Source organism: Coffea arabica, chromosome 2c, assembly GCF_036785885.1.
Source record: "Coffea arabica cultivar ET-39 chromosome 2c, Coffea Arabica ET-39 HiFi, whole genome shotgun sequence".
Taxonomy (NCBI): domain Eukaryota; kingdom Viridiplantae; phylum Streptophyta; class Magnoliopsida; order Gentianales; family Rubiaceae; genus Coffea; species Coffea arabica.
The window spans coordinates 75,484,877-75,505,035 of NC_092312.1; the positions used below are offsets into that span (position 1 = coordinate 75,484,877).

The following is a 20,159-nucleotide window of genomic DNA, read 5'->3' on the forward strand; positions in this document are numbered from 1 at the left end:
ATTATTTGAAATAACAAATTGTTATTTTCTTCTCATTTCACTACCATCATATTCGATTCAATTCAATTTCTTTTTGCCTATTACATTATAAAAAGTACTGTCATCTTATGTGTGTTACAGAAAGATCTATAAAGATTCCATCAGAACAAAATAGGAGGTGAAAATCTGTAGGTGATGTCTATTCTCTCTTTTGCTCTAATTGTAAACGTTGCTGTACTGTGTATTCACTATCTTTTGATTTATTGTACAGTTTCTCGTGTACAAGTTTTTTCCTCTGCCACACCACACTGATGCCTAAACCAGTCAGCCTCCAGTATGCTAAACTATGTACAATTTGGATGGTAGCTAAGGCAATGCCTCCCTACAAACAGATGACGAGTTGAGTGGAAAAAATCTTCATCCTCTTGATAAACTGGTAAGATCCACATGAAAACAAGAGTTAGCTGATGCGGTAAAACTGCTTTGTACAGATGGTAAGAGAGCTGTTGCTCTGTTTCTAGACTTCAAATCAAAAGGTGCAGAATGAAAAGTACCTATCTGCTATCTCCCCGTTCGCTCCAGCGAACGAATTTCGTCGAGTTAGCACATAACTCCTGTCTGAGGGATCTTTTGCTTTTGAACAGAGGAAAAGGAAGGAAGAAGTATACATGGAGACGTGCCATATGCTGCAGGGCATTTTGCATTAACAACCAGAGAGAATTAAGGGGGAAAAGAGGGAGAAGCAAACAGACATTGTAGAGATCCATCATACCTGTGCCAAATCCAGTAGGTTTGGCTATTTTCCAGTTTCCAGCTTATTGCAGCCATCGCTAAGGCAACGAACCCTGCTATAACAAAGCCCCACCGATATCGTCTTAGAAGCGTGTCAACAAGATTACGTATCCATTCCTTTATGGCTGATCTGCAAGTAACAAAAATGTTGATTACATCAGCAAAATTGAAGTGTTTTCTGTATCTGTAATTCACAAGCTGCCAGGAGGCATTAAGCTTCACAAAATGCAGTATCAATCAAATATCCCACTTCCTCCTAGGGGTAGGTGAAAGGGATAACTTCTAGTCTTCTGATACCAGCAGTAAGCAAATTGCTTGACTCAAGAGCAATAGCCGCTTATTTTGCATTTATATTTGAGTTCTATACTCCCAAATAAACCTAAATGTGCCCATAACTTCCTGTTTCAATTGTGAAATAGTTCAGCCAGGCCTGACACAGAACAATATAAAAGACCTCGATAAAAATGATTTACCTATCAACCAAATTCAGATGGAACTGAGCCGAACAGGAAAACGATCTATGGTGAGTACAAAGCTCAATCAGCCACCCAGCAATAAGACCCAAAGTCCCAATGGCTAAAACAAGAACGATGTTTGAGGATCTACAAACAATAAAATGAAGGTTAGAAACCCAATAGAATCGTAAGAGTACAAGGAAATAAAAGAAATACAATACCGTGTTGGACCAGTTTCAGCCATAAGGGCCGTTACTATTGCAACAATTGTGTGAATCGTCCTCTTTGAAGTTTCATTAATAGCAGCTAGGTACACAAAAGTGCTGACAACCGCCATGAATGAAAGCCAGAAATCCATAAACTATAAACACAAACACAAATTTATGACGACAATAATCAAAATCACGTCTCAAGAGTCCACCAGTACACTCAAATAAGAAGCCAGAAAATACCTGCAAGACATGAAATGTTAATGCACACCAGGTTCCTACATCACAAGCATGATACAGCCCACTTGAGATCCCACTAGATGTGAAAAGAACCCATTCAGCAAATGCCTGCAGCAAAATGTAGAATTTTAACTTTTAATACAGAAATGAAGAGAAACAGAATTTTTTTAGCTGTTTACAGTTGATTAAACTGAAAAACAAAAAATGAGCCCATATGCTGATGAACTGGAAAAGGCTTGTTGTTTTTTCTGATTATTCAGGCTGATATACTTAGGTCAGTGGGGAAAATTAAAGAGAAAAACTCTGTTAATTTCCAGATGAGCTATCACTACCTTATGGCGGAGGGCCCAGTAAGCGGGAAGCACAGCTGCAGCATTGGATGCAATGAGGGTAATTGATTGCCATATGCGCCCTACATGATTTTTCAGCAATTTTCCTTTAAAAGACCCATTATATAGCATTGTTAACTACTAGCTTTTAAATTGAGATGAATATCAATCATTAGCTATAAGATACATGTCGCATCCTAATCTTACACACAACAGATTGCATGTAAAAATTGCAAAGGCAATCAAGGGATTGAAGATATACATAAGATACAATTTGATACTTTGACAGAGCCAGAGCATTAACAAGGAACAAGTACTGCATAAACATATGCATATGGATGATACATATACATATTCTGACCAAATGTAGGCCCACAAAAAGACAATAAAAGAAAAACTTTTGATGATTTGAACATAACACAAGTGACAAGGACATTTGGGGCAACCACTTGTGCAGCCAAAGTGCAGCTCAAGTACATTATGCAATCCTCTGTGCAAGGAATCTAGTTATAGGATTGCAAATAGTGTGAATCTCTGGAAGATTTTTGTGCATCCCATTTTTTGGACCTGATGTTTTGCTCCCACATGTACAAGCACCGCTTACAATTTATTGGTATACATGATGTACACTTATAAAACTACTGATGTAAAAAAGGACTAAACAGATGTAAAATACATCTGATGTAATAATAATAACGAAGATGATGATATAAAATAAATCAATTATATTATAAGGAATATACAAAAAACTTCCGCCTGCATTTAGGCTCCCTTTGCAAGCAAAATGATTAATCAAAAGCACTGACTCAAAAATGAGCCAAAGGATAGAGTAAAGTCAAAATTTACCTGTGGGCATCATCAAATAGTTCCTAAATTTATGCATTATAAGGAATATCTGTTCATGTCTAGAAAACCTGTTGTGTGAGTATGTATCACTCAATGAGGAACCTCAATTGGAATCTGCCAAAATAAATTGTCATTTTTTTTCCCTCAGAAACTTCTGACTCAATTTCAATGGCCTGAAACCATCTACCACTCTAAATGAAACACGGAATTTTTTTTTTTCGAAACCATCAACCAGTCTAAATGAAACACGGAATTTTTTTTTCTCAAACTCTACGTCATGTTCAACACATAAAACTAGACTTCGAAATATGAAGCTTAATGATAACCAATAAAATGCCAGAAAGACTTCGGAACTGTCATCTTTCATCAAAGAGGAAATCAATTACCTTTATGTGACACCAACTCCACGCTGCAGTCAAAGCCTCCATGGTTACGATCACAAGCACAGTAGCTGGCCAGAAATCATTTCAGATGAGAATTGATCAATAGTTTACTACTAAGCCATTCATTGAGAAGATATTAACCTGTATAGTGACAGCCCACTGGTATCTAAAAGAAATTGACAGTTTCCATGAGCAGAACATTTTTGTGGACATCTCTCTACTGAGATAGACATAGTTGTTTGATATGTGTATCCACTACCAACGGGATTTACTTGCCTCAGTCCAAAATTCCAGATTCCTTCTCTTGGATATAATATATAAAAACCGATTGATTTCTCAGTAGAATCATACAGCTTAAAAAACATGGAACCATTGCTGCTGCTTGTGCTATTTGTGCAGAAATAGTCCCAGTTATCCAGAGAAGGAAATCCTCCATATCTGGCATACATTTCATAACTTATCTTATCATCTGATGTAAGGCGGATATGGATATTTCCTCCAGCAGCACCATAAGGGATGTCTACGAGGAAAAATGTCCAAGCAACATCGTTATTTCCTCCATAAGAAGAATTGCTCAAAAGCGGTTCTAAAGGAAAGTTAGCTGAATCTGACAACACCTTCTCACTCAATGGCAAGTAGTAGGATTCAAAAGGGGCAGAAGGATTTTTCCGAAGAACAGTCTGCAAGCAATCATTTTCAGCTTGTAAAGAATATAATCCAGGTGACTTCTTTGAGTCTTCATCAGAAGAAACAAAATCCAGATTATAAGCAACCAGAATAGCTCAAAATCAGGTAACCGAGGGAAAAAACTTTGTAAACAAAATTTCAACTTATTTTTTGTTAAAAAACGTAACTATACAATGGATCAACGAAGTCAAGCAAGTGTTTTTGAGTAGTCGAGCAACCATTTATGCAGTCTTACCTGAAGCATGTATCTTTTCCATGTACAGTTAGGTCCAGCTTTATCCACAGGACACTGAAGAACTTGCCATTCCAATGAATAACAAACAGCTGTGCTCAGTTCTCGAAGTCCGCCACTGTTTGGAAGACTGACCGGTTGAACAGTAACATACCAACGGCCAAGTTTTGGTGCTGGTATAACTAGAGGGGCTTTGCTGATATTGCCAGAATAATCATGCAACGTATCTAGCGGCATTGCACCATGCCGAGCATAAGACATCAAGATAATCCCACTTGCATTTTTTGTGCTATTTGAATTGAACCTAATATTTGAGGCAGTAATTGTTAGCTCTTCAGAAAATCCCATTACATTCAAAGAGAAGACTTTTGGTCCATTATCCACATGACAAGTCCCATCATCAGCATTTCTGCAAACAACCACATTCTCTGCCACTAGATCAGAAGTTTTGTTACCAGAACTGCTATCGGTTACAACATATCCCTCAGCACACGTAAGCAGATTAACCGTCTGGTTGCAGAATTGGCCAGTCACCATTGGGGCTGTACATCCTTCCACACTCACATTGCAACTAAAAGAGTATGATTGGCCACGATTAATCTGCAGTGACATTGTTAAAAACAACAAAATTGAATAAGTAGCTGGTGTGCAATTGCATAAGTCATGAAATTGGGACTAAAAAACAGAAGACATGCGAGAGTCCTAGATGAGAAGAGAAAATAATGTTTTGGTAGACTGAGTGAATATCCAATATGCCAATATAAGAATGTATACCAATATCTGCTATGCAAATATATAGATGTTACCAAGAAGAAAAATCATAGGATTTCTATGTCTAATATGCAGATATATGGCTGTATACCGATATCTATTGTGAATGTAAGTTTGGCGTAAGAAAATTAAGTCATAATACTTCACCACACAGCAAAAAGAAAATTAAAGGGGGAAAGGGTCATAAAAGTTTGCAAGAAACGTGTCCTTTGGCTAGCATTTGTTAATAATGTGATATGAGTCATATGACCCCAAGTCTTGGTTAAAGAGCACCTGCTTTTGATCTTGACCTATGATAGAGAAAAGCCATGTGTAATAACTAATTTTCACCATAAACTATTTGACAAAATCTAGTCAACTAATCACCATTGTCCCATATGCAGTCTTTTGCCAAGAACAAATAAAAGAAGGAAGAATGAACAGAGAATGGATTTCAGTTAAATTCAACCATCATTCCAATTGATTTTCCTTAGTGAATGTATAAATCATGAACTGTGTCAGAATGTAATCTTTATAGTGCAGAGATCAATTAGAATGAAGGCAAATATAAAAGGCTGAATGGAAATTTAAGTTAAAAAATGTTATGAAAACATGGCTAGCAAAGAGAAATGAACCTTAAGAATTGAAGAAAAAAAGTACCATTTTTGACTGTGTCCTTATAGGTCCAATGCCATTGAATAAACCAAAGTACCATACACCAGGAGAAATCTGTAGAAAAACTTTGCAATTTAGACAAATGGTAATAGGGACTATAACATTAAAAAATGAAAAGTACATTAGACTATTTACACAATAGCCTGGATATTCAACAAACCCTGTCTAACTCTGTTACCTACAAGACACCATCATATACCAAGACATAAAAAACATATTTTCTGGGTACGAGTACCATATCAATACACAATCAAAGAGAAAAAGGAAAGTATATACACAATATTGGAATAGAAACGGGAGATTGTCCAAATATTTATCAATGCGCTCTCTGATTATATACGTAGCAAGTTTATGCCTTGTAGATTTAGAAGAACTAAGATTAAACCTGCTCATTTGTCAATCTCAGAGATATTATCTTCTGCATAGGGTAGCACTGCTCAACAATCTGAAGACCTTGTATTCCTCCAATAGAATCATTCGAGACATAATCGAACACTGTGGAAGATAATATTATAACTTTGAGGAGAATTGACAATAGTTGTGTCAATCAGAAGACAAACTGCTATATTGCAGTTATCATAAGTAATATGAATACAAAAAACACTGGACATCAGGAATATAGCATGTAGAAAGAAATGAAACTTGAAGTCCATCTGAAAATTGAAAGGCGTCAAATAACCTCATAAATGGATGTTGTGAAAGGTCCATGTGAATGATTTTACCATCTTCAGAATTTGCAAAGTAATAATGATGCCAGGTGTACAAAATTTAGTAATCCATTAGTAGGGTGTTGGAATGTATGTATTGGGTACCAAAACTGGAAAAAGATGATACTCCAATACCAGGAGACAATAAAATCTTTCACCAGGGGCATCATTTTAAGAAAGATACAAAGCAAGCATGCAGCTGGCTTCTAGTTTATGCAAGGTATTCACCAAGCTACAGCAAAGTAAATCAAATAAGAACAAAGGAGGCAATCTAGTTTATTGTGCAAAAAGTGTAACTGACGAACACTGACCAAAGCATGTACATGAATGTGCCCTTTGAAGAAAAGTATTGCTTAAAAGCTAGTCCTCACATACAAAATAATAGTAAAATAGTTGCTCTCTGTTAGAATATGCTCGTAAATCAAAACTTTACCTAGACCAGTTAGAGAAGTATTATAGAATATGCTTGTAAAATCAAAACTTTACCTAGACCAGTTAGAGAAGTATTATAAACATCAGGCAGGGGGGGGCTCCCTTCACGGAAGCAAATCATTGGAAGATTGCTTGTTGAGGCTTCTCTAATGTTCCTCAGATCCTGCGAATACTTAGATTCACATATTTGGACATGCCACAAGATTCAAGACACCAGAAGAAAAAGCATTTAAAGGAAAAGCCTGTCGTGTTGTATTTAAGTAGAAAATACAAAACGCAAGACATAATAAAACTTGGATTCAAGCACAACAGAAATATTAACACGCTTACACTACTAAAAAGCCTTAAATAGCACACTTACAAGGTCTACATCTGATTCTAAATTTATTGACATCGAAGAGAACCATGGCGGCAAATTCACTGCAAGAAATCCCAGAAATTAAAACCGACCAGAGGTAACATGAACAAGTAAACACATTCTTTCAAGTACAATATATTATTCCTTTCCGACTTATCAAAATGCAAGTATTTATGTCTGCATTTTAGAGAGTGCAAGCAAATAAGAATGAAGCAAAATGATTCACAAAAAGTTAATTCCACGCACTCTAATTGAAATAAGTAGACAATTAGTAATCCTAAGTTTAATGCTAATCTGCAAGTAATGGTATGAGTTTGGAGGACTAAAACGCTACAAATCCCGTCTCGGAGAAAATCAAAAGAATAAGCACGAATTGTTCTGATGTCACCGATAATCCAATATTCATACCTAACATGGCATAAAACAACCGACAACTCTTCTTACATCAGTGTTCTGACTCCTAATCATTTAGACAATCAAACTGGGCTTATCAATATGAAACTTTTAAGTTAGCCTTTTAAGTAAGTTTCAGACAAAATGTAACTCCTAGTAAAATATCAATCATAAAGAGAATTTTGGCAGCCAAAACGGATGAGTCATCATCCAACTCATCCAAAACTACCTCTTTTAATCAGGCGCATTCTAGTAGAGAAAGCAACCAGCTAACTTACCCCGAGTGACCAATCTAAAGACGCCCTATACAAAAACATGAAGCCTTGGTATTGAAAATCGCTACTTCATACAATTTCCAATCTCTACTGTCATAAAATTAAGTGGAGAAGCGAGATTTAAAAGTCAAAAAACAAAGGCAGCAGAATGTTTAAACAGCAATTGGTATAAAACCCAAAACCACGCCTACGCAGTCCAGTCAAAACAAATTATTAATCAGCAAACAACATCAGAAAAATGATTGAAACTTCGAAGACAATCCTCCAAGCCTAATAATCAGTGATGCTCAAAACTAATAAACCAAAGCAAAAAGATCAAAACTTTTACCTCAGCCCACCAAGCCTGACAATTGATAATTCTAAAACAACAGGATAAAACAGAAAACAATCTAAGTTCAGCGAAAATAATGATCAAATTGTTACCTTTAATATACCGCCAATCGTAAGGTTTAAGTCTAGTTTGAGCATAAGTAAAGCTGGAAATAGTGAAAGTAGAATTAAAACCATCATCACGTCCTCCTCCACCATCATCACCAGCTGGTATTTGTCCAAACTGAAAACAGTGAGCTCCAGTACAAATAAGAGCGTATCCTATAAAGAAGGGACACAACAGATTCCGACAAGAAGAACCCAGAATCCAAATTTTGCCCATGTTGTATTTCTCTTTCTTTTTTGATGATTCTCGGTACAGAATCAGAGTGTAATGTGACTACCGAATGTTAAGCAAATTGGGTTTTTTATTACATTATCCTATGTCTGTGCCTATTGAAAAACAAAAAAAAAAAAAAATTCCTTTGAAGGTATGATGGGGGTGATAGGTTATATAAGCATGTTTATAATTCTAATTAATAAGAAATTCTATAGTTTGGTGGGATGTTTGCATGTATGTGGATCTGTGGGTTGACTGATGCTTTTTGCTTTGGCCAGGTCTTCTTTGTAAACTAAAATAAAATAACAAGGGGTGCACTCACGCGCTTGGGATGGTATAGTACGAGGAGCTTGTCCTGAGGTTTGGGATACTTGCGAATACAGTAGTGTGATATTGCGTTTCAATAATGACATTGAACTGTGTTGGTGGATCAACGTAATTCCGAATTTAAAAGGATGCTTTAAGTTGTGTAAATTGTGTTTTGTATTAATAGGCGATCTGTAAGAACGTAATTCTAATTTAAAAGTATGTGCTAAATCGTAAAAATGATCGGAGTCGAATTCATCTAAACTTTTATTTTATCAAAAAAATGTAATGGAGTGTGATTAATGACCAATTAATTATTTTGATTAGTAAAGGGCAAAAAAAAAAAAAAAAAGCATTTATTCTAGCATGTAATGACTGGTGTAAAAGAGTGTGTCCTATTTGGTCAAGAATTCAATGCAGAGGAATATGTACATCAGTATCCCAATGTGATAAAATCCACCAAGTCTTGTTCACATTATTCGGTCTATAATTCAATACTAGTTACTATGTATATTAACAGAGTAGTGTATTGCTTGTATCTACTTATGTCATGATGAGTCAATGCACTTTGAATTGTTGGAAGTGTGGGTTAAATGCATCTATACTATGCAAATTCCAAAAAATAACAACTTTTCCCTGGGTGGTTTATTACTATAATCCAAACCTCAATTGCAATATCTTGCTCATTAATCCTATGTTGGAATTGGTTGTGTTTCTTCTTAATTTTAACAATATAAGTTAAATTATATTTGGCGGGTCCAACTTTTTTTTTTTTTTTTTAGTAGGGAAACTCATTCTCCTCAATATGGCCCCGTTTGACAAGTAAGTTTTTTAGGTGTTTGTCTAAAATTTTATTGTAACTCACTGTAGAAATTTTAAAAAAAATTTTTGAAGTGTGTAAATTTTTGAATATTTTGAAGTGTATAGTTTAAAAACTTTGAAAAGTTTTTTGAGATTACTATAGTTAAAGTTTTTAAAAAACTTGTAGCAGATAAACTTGGCAAAAAACTCAAGTGCCAAACAGGGGTATGGTATTAGAAAGGGAGAACGACCAAAATGGTCATTTATATTAAAAAAAAATTTTTGGTCCCCCACATTTAAAATAATGTAAAATAATCTATCATATATAGCAAATCGTATCAATTTGGACCCCGATTCTAAGTATCACCAAATTTTCAATAAAAAGAAAAAGTGCTGCTCATGTTTTCAATGACAAAAAAGGAATAAAAGTAACGTTCTCTTGTAAAAGAGCCTCCCCACCCTCACTTCTACGAGGGAAAGAGGTTTTTTTTCAAGGAAAATATTGTTATTCTTATTCCTTTTATTCCTAAAAGTACAAACGTGTGATTTGGACATACATTTTCTAGCCAAAATTTTGGTCCAGAATAGATTGTGGAACCAATTTAATACATTTGTGATTTGTTATATGTGAAGGACAATTTGTGCACCATTTAAAATGTGATAGACCGAAATAGTATATTTATAAAAAAAAAAAAAAAAAAGCATGAGGGACCATTTTGGTAATTTTTCCTTTAAAAAAAAAGTAATCAAGAAGAGTAAATTTCTTATTTTTGTGATTAACCCCTATTTTCTTTGAAGTATTGAGCTCCATATGTACGACTTTTTTTTTTTTTTTTTGCTTCCAAGCACCAAACTAGTTATAAGCTTTTTTTTGAAACGGATTGTTGTTCAGCATAGAACAATAAGAGTACACAATCAAATTGTTTGTAAATATGAGGACTTAATCAAAATTTATTAAGTTCTGAATAGTGACATGGAAGATAAAATCGGGTGCAATATCTACAATGCTACAATAAAAATTTTACAAAAACAACTTCAAAAACACCATATCCAAACAAATATTTTAAAAACAACTCCAATATACAAAAAATATATTAATATATATATATTTATATACAAATATTATATACAAAAAAATATATTTTGTTTAATAAATATATAAATACATATATAAATATTAATACAAAAATTAATATATAAAAATATTTATATATATAAATATTATATACAAAAAATATATTTTGTTTAATAAATATATATTTATATATAAATATTAATACAAAATATAAATATATATAATTAAATATATTTACATATATTTATAAATATATTTATATTTATTTACGTAAATATATAAATATATTTAATTATATATATTTATATAAATAATATATTTATATAAATTTATAAATATATTTATTTCAAAATTTTTTATAATATGTAAATTAATATATATATTAATATGTATAATATATATATTATATCAATTGAAATAAATATGATATTTTTATATATAAATATTAATATTTTGTTTAAAAATATATATTTATTTATTTAAATATATATATATATATATATATCTATATATATTTATATATTTATATAAATATATTTATTTATATATTTATATATTTATATAAATATGTAAATATATTTATTTCAACTTTGTTTTATAATATGTATATTTCAATTTGTATATTTTATTATATATATAAATTATATTAATATTAATATGTATATTATATATATTATATCAATTGAAATAAATATATGTATTTATATATAAATATTAATATTTGTTTAAAATATATTTATATATATTTATATAAATATATACATATGTACATATCAAATTTGTTTTATAATATTTATATTAATATATATGTATTTGTATATGTATATTAAATATATAATAATATACATATTAAAAAATAAAATTGAAATAAAAATATTATATATAAAAATAAATAAACATTAATATATAGAAATAGAGCCAGTATATATTTAAAAAGAATCTCAACAAAATTCTAAATTATAAAATATTCAAAATTATATTTTAAAAATACCACTAAAAACAATCCAAAAACATTTACAGTAAAAGTTTTTCATATATAAAACTACAGTAAAATTTTGGGTAAACAATAAAAAAACCCCTATGGTTAAGCAATCATACATAAAAGCCCCCTGTGATTTCATATCATACCAGTCGATACCCCCGTGGTTTGAATTAACCTGAAAAGTGGACGGAAATCATCAAATATTCAGCGTGTGTCTTAAACGAACTGCAAAGGCGCGTGCATATGCGAAATGCAGATTTCCACCTCAAACTTTCACCTGATATGCCTACTTTACCCTTCACTCTTTAATAATAGGGATAATTGCAGAAACCTCCCCTGAGATTTCTGACATTTGCACTGGCCTCCCCTCTAGGTTTAGAAATTGCATTCACCTCCCCTGAACAGTAACAATTTGTTGCAGATACCTCCTTGACAGCTTTTGTAGATGTGAGATAAGAATTTTCTTCCAATTTTGCCCTTACTTGCTCGACAATTATTATTTGCTTGACAATTGCTTAACTAATTATCTAATTAGTTAATAGTTAAACTAATTAACTATTAACTAATTATCTAATTAACTATTAACTAATTTAACTAATTAATTAATTAATTAATTAACTAATTATCTAATTAACTAATTATTTAATTAACTAATTAACTAAAGCTGTTGTCTGTCCGAAAATAATAAATTATTTGCATGTTAAATTAATTAATTAATTAACTGCTTAACTAATTAACTAACTAACTAATTAACAAACTATTTGCATGTTAAACTATATGTAGTACGCATTACCTAATTAACTAATTTCTATTTATCTAATTAACTAATTAACTAAAGCTGTTGTCTGCCCGAAACTAACAAACTATTTGCATGTTAAACTAATTAACTAATTAACTACCTAATTATCTAATTAATTAATTAGCTAATTAACTAATTTTTGTTTATCTAATTAACTAAAGTTGTTGTCTATCCAAAACTAACAAACTATTTGCATGTTAAACTAATTAACTAATTAACTGCTTAACTAATTAACTAATTAACTAAAGTTGTTGTCTATCCGAAACTAACAAACTATTTGCATGTTAAACTAATTAACTAATTAACTGCTTAACTAATTAACTGCTTAACTAATTAACTAACTAATTATCTAATTAATTAATTAACTAATTAACTAATTTCTATTTATCTAATTAACTAATTAACTAAAGTTGTTGTCTTTCCGAAACTAGCAAACTATTTGCATGTTAAACTAATTAACTAATTAACTAATTAAAAAACTATTTGCATGTTAAACTATATGCAGTACGCATTATCTATTTAAAGTATCGGTTCTTTATGGGTATTTTACTTTCAAACATTTAATTTATGATAAAAACATCAATGTTTGTGAGTAAAATTCAAGAAGTGTTATAGTAATATCAATATTCTTACTTTAGATAATTAGTTAATTAGATAAACAAAAATTAGTTAATTAATTAATTAGATAATTAGGTAGTTAATTAGTTAAGTAGTTAATTAGTTTAACATGCAAATAGTTTGTTAGTTTCGGACAGACAACAACTTTAGTTAATTAGATAATTAGTTAATTAGATAAATAGAAATTAGTTAATTAGTTAATTAAATAATTAGATAATTAGTTAATGTTTAATTAGTTTAACTACGCAGAAATAGTTTGATTAGTTAATAACTATTAACAATTAGATAATTCGTTAATTCGTTAATAGTTAATTAGATAATTAGTTATTAATTAATTAGATTATTAGTTAATTAGTTAAACTATACAGAAATAGTTAATTTAGTGTAATTTTTATTAATAAATGTTTTGTTGGGTTTGATGAAAGTGCTCATCACATTCATTTTCATTTGGTAAAATTAAATCATGTCAGGGGTACTTTAGTAAATTGACCCACTTTTGCCTATTAAATTGCCTCCAACTTTTGATAGGGGAGGTTAGTGCTATTTCAAAATTGATAGGGGAGGTCAATGCTATTACTATAAAAGTCAGGGGAGGTTTCTACAATTATCCCTTAATAATAAGAGACCAGCTTCCAAGTCTTCCGAGTCTTCATGTTCGGCCAAAATTGAAGATTGAAGGCAGCATTCGAAGCCTGTGCAAGTAATCAATCAAGCAGAGCTTGCAGGCTAGCAAAGGAATTGCAGGAAACAAAGCCTTAAGGTAAAAATGTGAACTGTATCTGTATATATTCGGTCTGCAAATTCTGAAGGAAAAGTGCAGAAAGTACCCCAAGATGTCTTCCTCAAGCTCTCGACCAACAAGCGGGGGAAATGGAGGCAGAGGTCTTCGATACCAGTACAAGGTATGTAATTGTCGAAGGAAGGCAAAGCTAAAGATTGTTGAGAATCAGGTAATAATCAGGTAATACCAGATGCAGTTTCTTACGGAAATCAAGGAAACAAGGTTTGCTTTCACAAAGATATACATTACCTATGTCCACATCTTTCAGGTTATTTCCACAGTTTAGGATGGGATGTGCTTTACAACCTAAATTGAGGGGCCATATAGTATTGGCAACCAAGACTGATGTAGCAGTAGAAGAGACTGATTTGCCTGGAGCTGATAAAGATACTGGTGAAGTCTCTGAAAGTCCATTAGATGCTATTGAAACAAACGAAGATTCCTCTGCTAAATCAGATGGAAGCTCCACTACTGCTCGATCTAAGCGAACAAGACCCGTTAGGAAGAGTGACATGCCTCCTATCAGGGCTGAGGATTTGATTCCTGGTGCAACTTATGTAACGTGTGATTTATTTGTTTGGCAGCTACACGTGAATTTTTTGGAGTAGCATGAGAATCATTAAAGGTTTCTTTATTTCTACTCTAACAATTAGATTGCATGGATCTTGCTTGCAATTAAATAGGGTAAGGTGAACTTGACCTCTTCCATATGATTATTTGCTCTTTCTTGGGTATGTAGTTGCCACTGACATGCACTATATTGGAAATACAATTTTATGTAGTGAAAGGGAAGATATTATACATCTTATGTTTTTCTTTCCCAGTTTGCAAAATGTGCGCACTACTTAAATAATTTCTTTGATTTTGCATGAAGGTTTTAGTACCTTGTCTCTGGTATTCTGCAATTTAAAATTGCATATTTCTGTTTGTTCTAAAACATTTTTGTGGAAATAGAGTTCGCGCTGCTTTCTGTTTCTTTTGTTTGACTCTGCTGTTCAGCCATCTGCATCAACTGAACTTCTTAGTTATTTGGGGCAAGTCCAGACAGGGCCCTTGGGGGTATGGGTTGGGGTGGGTTTTGGGATAAGACAGACTTTATCTAAACTTGATTGGTTTTTGAAGTCTTTGTCTGTAATTTTCGCTTATATCAAAAGGGTATTTTCATCTATTCACTCAGCTCCGTCTGTTTTGACGATTTTCGTCCATTTTTCAGGTTAATTCAAATCACGGGGTATCGACTGGTATGATATGAAATCACGGGGGATTTTTATGTATGATTGCTTAATCACAGAGAGTTTTTTTGTTGTTTATCCTAAAATTTTTAAAAAATACCTTAAAAAACAGCTAATCCAATTTTAGCTGACAGCAACGTTGTCTTTTAGCCCGAAATTGCTTGCGTTATGGTGTCTGGTTGTCAACTCATAAGTTTCTCTCGAGTACGTGCGTCTACCTAAGTCACAAGATCACAATTCAACATGCCTAGCTTCAATAAAGCAACAAAAAAAAGACGCAAGAAAACGTGTAAACAAATTGATCATCACAATCAGCCAAGTTTGAACAGCCTACTTTTATATTCCATAACTTTTATAATCGATCAAAATCTAGTTCAAATTCGATTTAACAAATGAACCAGTGTAAGTTTGGATAAAATTTTAAACTCATTAAAACAATCAAATAAGTTTGAGAACATATGTTATGGTGTTCGTTTTGATTAGATTGGTTTACGCGTAATATTTTGAGCTGCCTATTAAGCAATTTTGCTAGGTTCCCTCGTCTTCTCCGTCACCGTTTAGACGATAAATTACAATGACAAGAGCAATGGGGAAAGCCTCGAACTGGTGAAACGGTATGCTGAGGGGGGCCAGTCTCATACACAGAAATAGCAGCTGGTTCAAACTGCTGCACGAGATAATTTACCGATAAACTGCAACCGGAAAATGGAAAACCATATACTCCCGCTCATGAGGATTGGAGAGATGATCATTACAAGTGTGAACGTAATACTAAGATTCAAAGAGACAATGAGTACGAGAAGTACGATGTTGAGAAGCAGAGGGATGCATGTGGACATCAACCTTGTGTCTGCCCATGACGACGCTGCTTTTGCCCGTATACATATACGGTGTCGTACGTGGTCGTGGAGGCCGACCTCCATCAAGCCCTCCAGTCCAAGTACGATGCCTACTTTTCTTCATTACAGTAATATGTACTGTCTATTTTTAAGTACATTGCATGCGTGTGTGTATATATATATATATATATATATATATATTGGAATGGTGAGTTGGTACTAGAAACTAGAAAGCAGACGAGGCAGTGGCCACGGAGAGAAAGAAACAGATCGCTAGAGCTGTAGCTGTAAATGCCGCAATATTTTTGAGGCTCGTTTGGTTCGTTCAGCAAATTCTTTCTCAGGTTACAGACGCTTGCTTTCAAGGAGGTTTGATCTTCTCCCCTTCTTTGTTCTTTCCTTTTCCTCAGAAAAACGGAAAACAAAAGAAAAAGACTTTTGGTCGTTGACCATGGTCCTGAAATCTTACATGCCTCTTAGAAGACTTTTGGGAGATGGTATCGAAGGTTTGTATCCCCTAGATTTATACATAGTCCTTAGAATTGGGTCACAATGGCCCTCCATTATGTCAAAAGAAAGTAGTACAAAAAGAAAAATATATAAAAGGGCACTGCCAAATTCTTAAAAGCGTGAAATATATTCATCTAATCAAAACTGGATTTGGCACGCCTTCTTTTGCCCCATGAAGGCGTGCAGCGGTGTCTCGCTACGTCATGAGTTAAGACTCGCGCCTTCACTACTCATCGGGTCAGGCGATGTGAAAGGATTGAAGCAAATCCCAGATGGGTCAACAGCTGCAGTTAAACAACAAACAGTAATGACAAGGAAACTTCAACATTCCCATCAAGAATTAAAACCAACTCCCCTTCAGGTAATTACTACTAACTTAATTACTATATGAACTTGGTGGATATACAATACAATTAATCAGGACCAAGAGGAAGTGATGAACTTAATTTATTTTCTTATGCCAACTACATGCAATGGCCAATGATGGATGTGGACTTATTCATTTACCTGAACATCAAGGAAAATTCAACAATGAATACTTTCAAGAGACAGAGGAAGCCAACAAGTTTAGGCAGGACTGCGAAATGCGGAGAATGAGACAGGCATGCATGTTTGCCCTGTCCATCGGTGTCTTGTTTTAATTAAGTACGCTGCATTCTGGTTTTTTCTGTCAAATGCAAAAATTTGCTGTTTTCGGTTTGCAAAATTTATGTCATCTTGAGAAGGATGGTTTGGATTCTAGATTGGTTGGGTTCTGAAATTTTGACCGCATGCATTCGGGATCAAGGTTTGGATGTTATAGCGGAAGGATTGGATAGAGTAAAGAACATGGCCCCTGATATGAATGAGGTTCAGTTCCTTTTCTTTCTCTTATTTCTTCAGAAAGTCTAGTTCTCTGTAGCAAGTGCCATTTTGTTCCTATACTGCGTCATCTTGCTGCTTCTTCACCCTAAATTATCTGCAGGAGTTGGATAGACAAACAATATTGTCGGATGAGATAGGTGACAAGGTAACCTGCCATATAGTAAAATTTTAGCCTGTCATTCTCAGAAAATCTAGATACACAGTTTCTCCTATATATGGCCGTTGCATTTTATCCTATGGTTAGCGAAATCGAACTCATACATGCTTGGAGGCACTTGCATTGCCCGGTATTGAAGTCGTAAGTTGAACTGCTATTAATTAATCAAAAACTTCAAAGTTACCTATTAGCAGTGCTTCTCATGAGGCACTGCTTTATTAAACCTTCACTGAAACTTACCAAATGATAAATTCCAGGTTGACAGGGCAACCTCAGACCTTAGAAACACTAACTAATGCCAAGCTCAAAGATACGGTGACACGGGTATATTCATTACCCTTTGAGGCCAAAATATAGCTATTATCTACTTTTTGTGTTTCACTGCAATTGTTCATATTGTCGAAAGCGCTTTTATGTTTCAGCTAAGATCGACTCGCAAGTGCTGCATCGACATCATCCTCATGTGCATAGTTTTGGGCATCGCTGCATATCTTTGCAAGTACCCTTTAAATCCCCCATTCTTTTCCATGTTCTATTAACACGAGTAATTAGAGCATTACTTCCATTAGATGATGCAGTTTTATTGTGCACGTCTGTCTGAAACTATCTTTCTTACGGGCTTATCTTTGGGCAATATGGGCATTTACGCGCCTTTGCAGTTTGCTCTCCAGCCCTCCCCTAAAAATCCTTCCCCTTTGGAAAGCAAAAATCTTCCCTAAAGGATTCATGCATGCAAATTACTAGCATCAGATATGCATCAGAATACTAAGAAATGTATTATCCTTTCTCTTTCTTTTTTCTCCCCTTAAATATGCCTTGTTTGGTTGCTTTAGGGTCCCTTCTCTTTTTTTGCAGTGTGCTCAGGTGAGATTCCGATTCTCTTGGCTGTTTGTGGCTTCTGTGAAGCTCAGCTCCTGGCTTCCTGTTTCTCAAAAGTCCTCCCAAGATTCAATTCAGTTCCTATTGTTGTATTAACAAAGCACGGGAATTAGTATCTGCACATAAAATAGGGATAATTTCAGAAACCTCCCTGAGGTTTCAAACAATTTCAGTACATACCCCTGAGATTTGAATAATTACACTTACCTCCGCTAGAGTTATGAAAAGACATTCGTGCCCTTATCCAATACTATTTATTTTTAAACCTAAAACTTAAAATACCAAAAAAAAAAAAAAAAAGAAGGGAAATTTGAAGCAATCAACACAAAACGATTCATAGTTTTGCCCTCTTGCACTAACCTCACATTACATTCCTCTTCGACAACACCCCTTGGGAAACTCTATTCCACAGCTCATAAATTAGTTTCATCCTTTAAATTAGTTGATGAAATCCATCTCTTTTGCAAATTATTTATTGGCTGTGACTGATTTCAGTAAAGAAGAGAAGTAAATTAATTTGCAAGATGTTGCAGTTCCGAAGGTTACCTTTTGTCATTGATGCTAGACAAGAGTTCTTGGATTGGGCCTTAAAATTGAGATTGTAAAGCTCCCGTAGGACATTACTTGAGATCATATTTGGAAGCTTTATTTCTGTGCATTGATTTTGAAATTGGAAGCAACCGTTGTTTAGAGGCAAAAGGGATTGTAGATTGTTCTTTGCTAGTAAAAAAGGGGCGGTAGGATAAGTGAAAATTATACCCAAAAAAAAAAAAAAGAAGCAAGCAAGCAGAAGTGATGTTGGGAAACAATGGTTGTTAGTATTGAAAGAGTAGTTTAGGGTAATCAATGAACTATATATTTTGGGCAAATGATGAGTTTTGTTAGCATTAGATTTTTCATCCATCAACTGCCTCGCTACTCTTCCACTTAGTGTTATATATCCGAGCCCTTTTGCGAATTCATAAACAGTGACAAACTGCTCCCTCGGATAATATTCTTCATAATTTCTTGAACGTTTTAGACTCCAAAGGCATTTTTCGCTCCTCATTCATTTATTTAGAATCCTAATTTGCTTATATAAAATTTTCGGGGATTTTACCTACCGTCCGATATAAATTGTTAAATAAATAGGCATGCACCAAACCAATGGTATGTTTACATTATTACACTAACAAAATAGTACTTTTAATTATACGAGTAAATATTATATATACTGACTATATATATACTTTCAATATTAATATTGAGAGTAACTATTAAGATTATTCAACCATACACTATCGATTCTCACAAATTCCGGCGGACACAGACTTTGATTTGATTCTTCAACTGGTAACTCAATTTTAGTATTGTAATTGTAGTTTCTAAAAATAGCCTGAATCTAAGACAAAAGTAGTAACTTTTTTTTTTCAAAAAAAGAAAAAAAAGTACGAGTAACGTTGTGGGAGGAGCATAGATGTGTGTCATAACAAAACGAGGTGATGAGCTTTGTTTGTACTCTTTGCCATGCATCAGCAGGCGACTGAGTTAACTTTCCGCTGAGCTGAACGAAGTGTTGAGGTTTGACCACGTAGCTAGTCAGATTCATTTATTAACGACATTGACTTTTTTTCCTCAATTCTAAGAGCAAAAACCCTTTTGAACCTTATACTAATTGATTCCAGTTGTAATTAATGAGGTAACTTTCTGATTCTGCGTATTAACTATTCTCGGTGGTACAGAATGTAGCAGGGCAAAAAAAAAAATTTTTTTTTGTTTTGTCCGGTGAATATAACAACTAAAGGGGTTGTACATTCTTAGCATGGTAACACGGTGCGGGTATATATGTTTGGAAAGGGTGTGATATTTGAAATATTATTTAGAATAATTATTGTATCATTTTTTTGTGATGATGTGATGTATATGAGATAAAAAAAAATGACTGA

At 33.5% G+C, this 20,159-nt stretch overlaps 1 protein-coding gene and 1 long non-coding RNA gene across 2 annotated transcripts; one reads left to right on the forward strand and one right to left on the reverse strand.

Moving 5' to 3' along the window:
* Positions 1 to 188: 188 nt before the first annotated feature.
* LOC140004524 (uncharacterized) lies at positions 189 to 8,673 on the reverse strand. Its single transcript, XM_072076558.1, has 15 exons — positions 8,166 to 8,673; positions 7,078 to 7,136; positions 6,771 to 6,888; positions 5,963 to 6,072; positions 5,563 to 5,631; positions 4,156 to 4,752; positions 3,375 to 3,913; positions 3,237 to 3,301; positions 2,008 to 2,111; positions 1,679 to 1,783; positions 1,448 to 1,587; positions 1,245 to 1,373; positions 752 to 901; positions 534 to 665; positions 189 to 412 (listed from the first exon to the last, which is right to left on the reverse strand). The coding sequence occupies exons 1-15, from the start codon at positions 8,392 to 8,394 to the stop codon at positions 397 to 399; spliced, it is 2,562 nt and encodes an 853-aa protein (XP_071932659.1). The 5' UTR covers positions 8,395 to 8,673; the 3' UTR covers positions 189 to 396.
* A 4,971-nt stretch (positions 8,674 to 13,644) lies between these two features.
* Positions 13,645 to 14,186, forward strand: LOC140036054 (uncharacterized). The gene is made up of 2 exons (XR_011839947.1): positions 13,645 to 13,922; positions 14,022 to 14,186. It is a non-coding gene; the product is annotated as an uncharacterized lncRNA (long non-coding RNA).
* Positions 14,187 to 20,159: the final 5,973 nt, after the last annotated feature.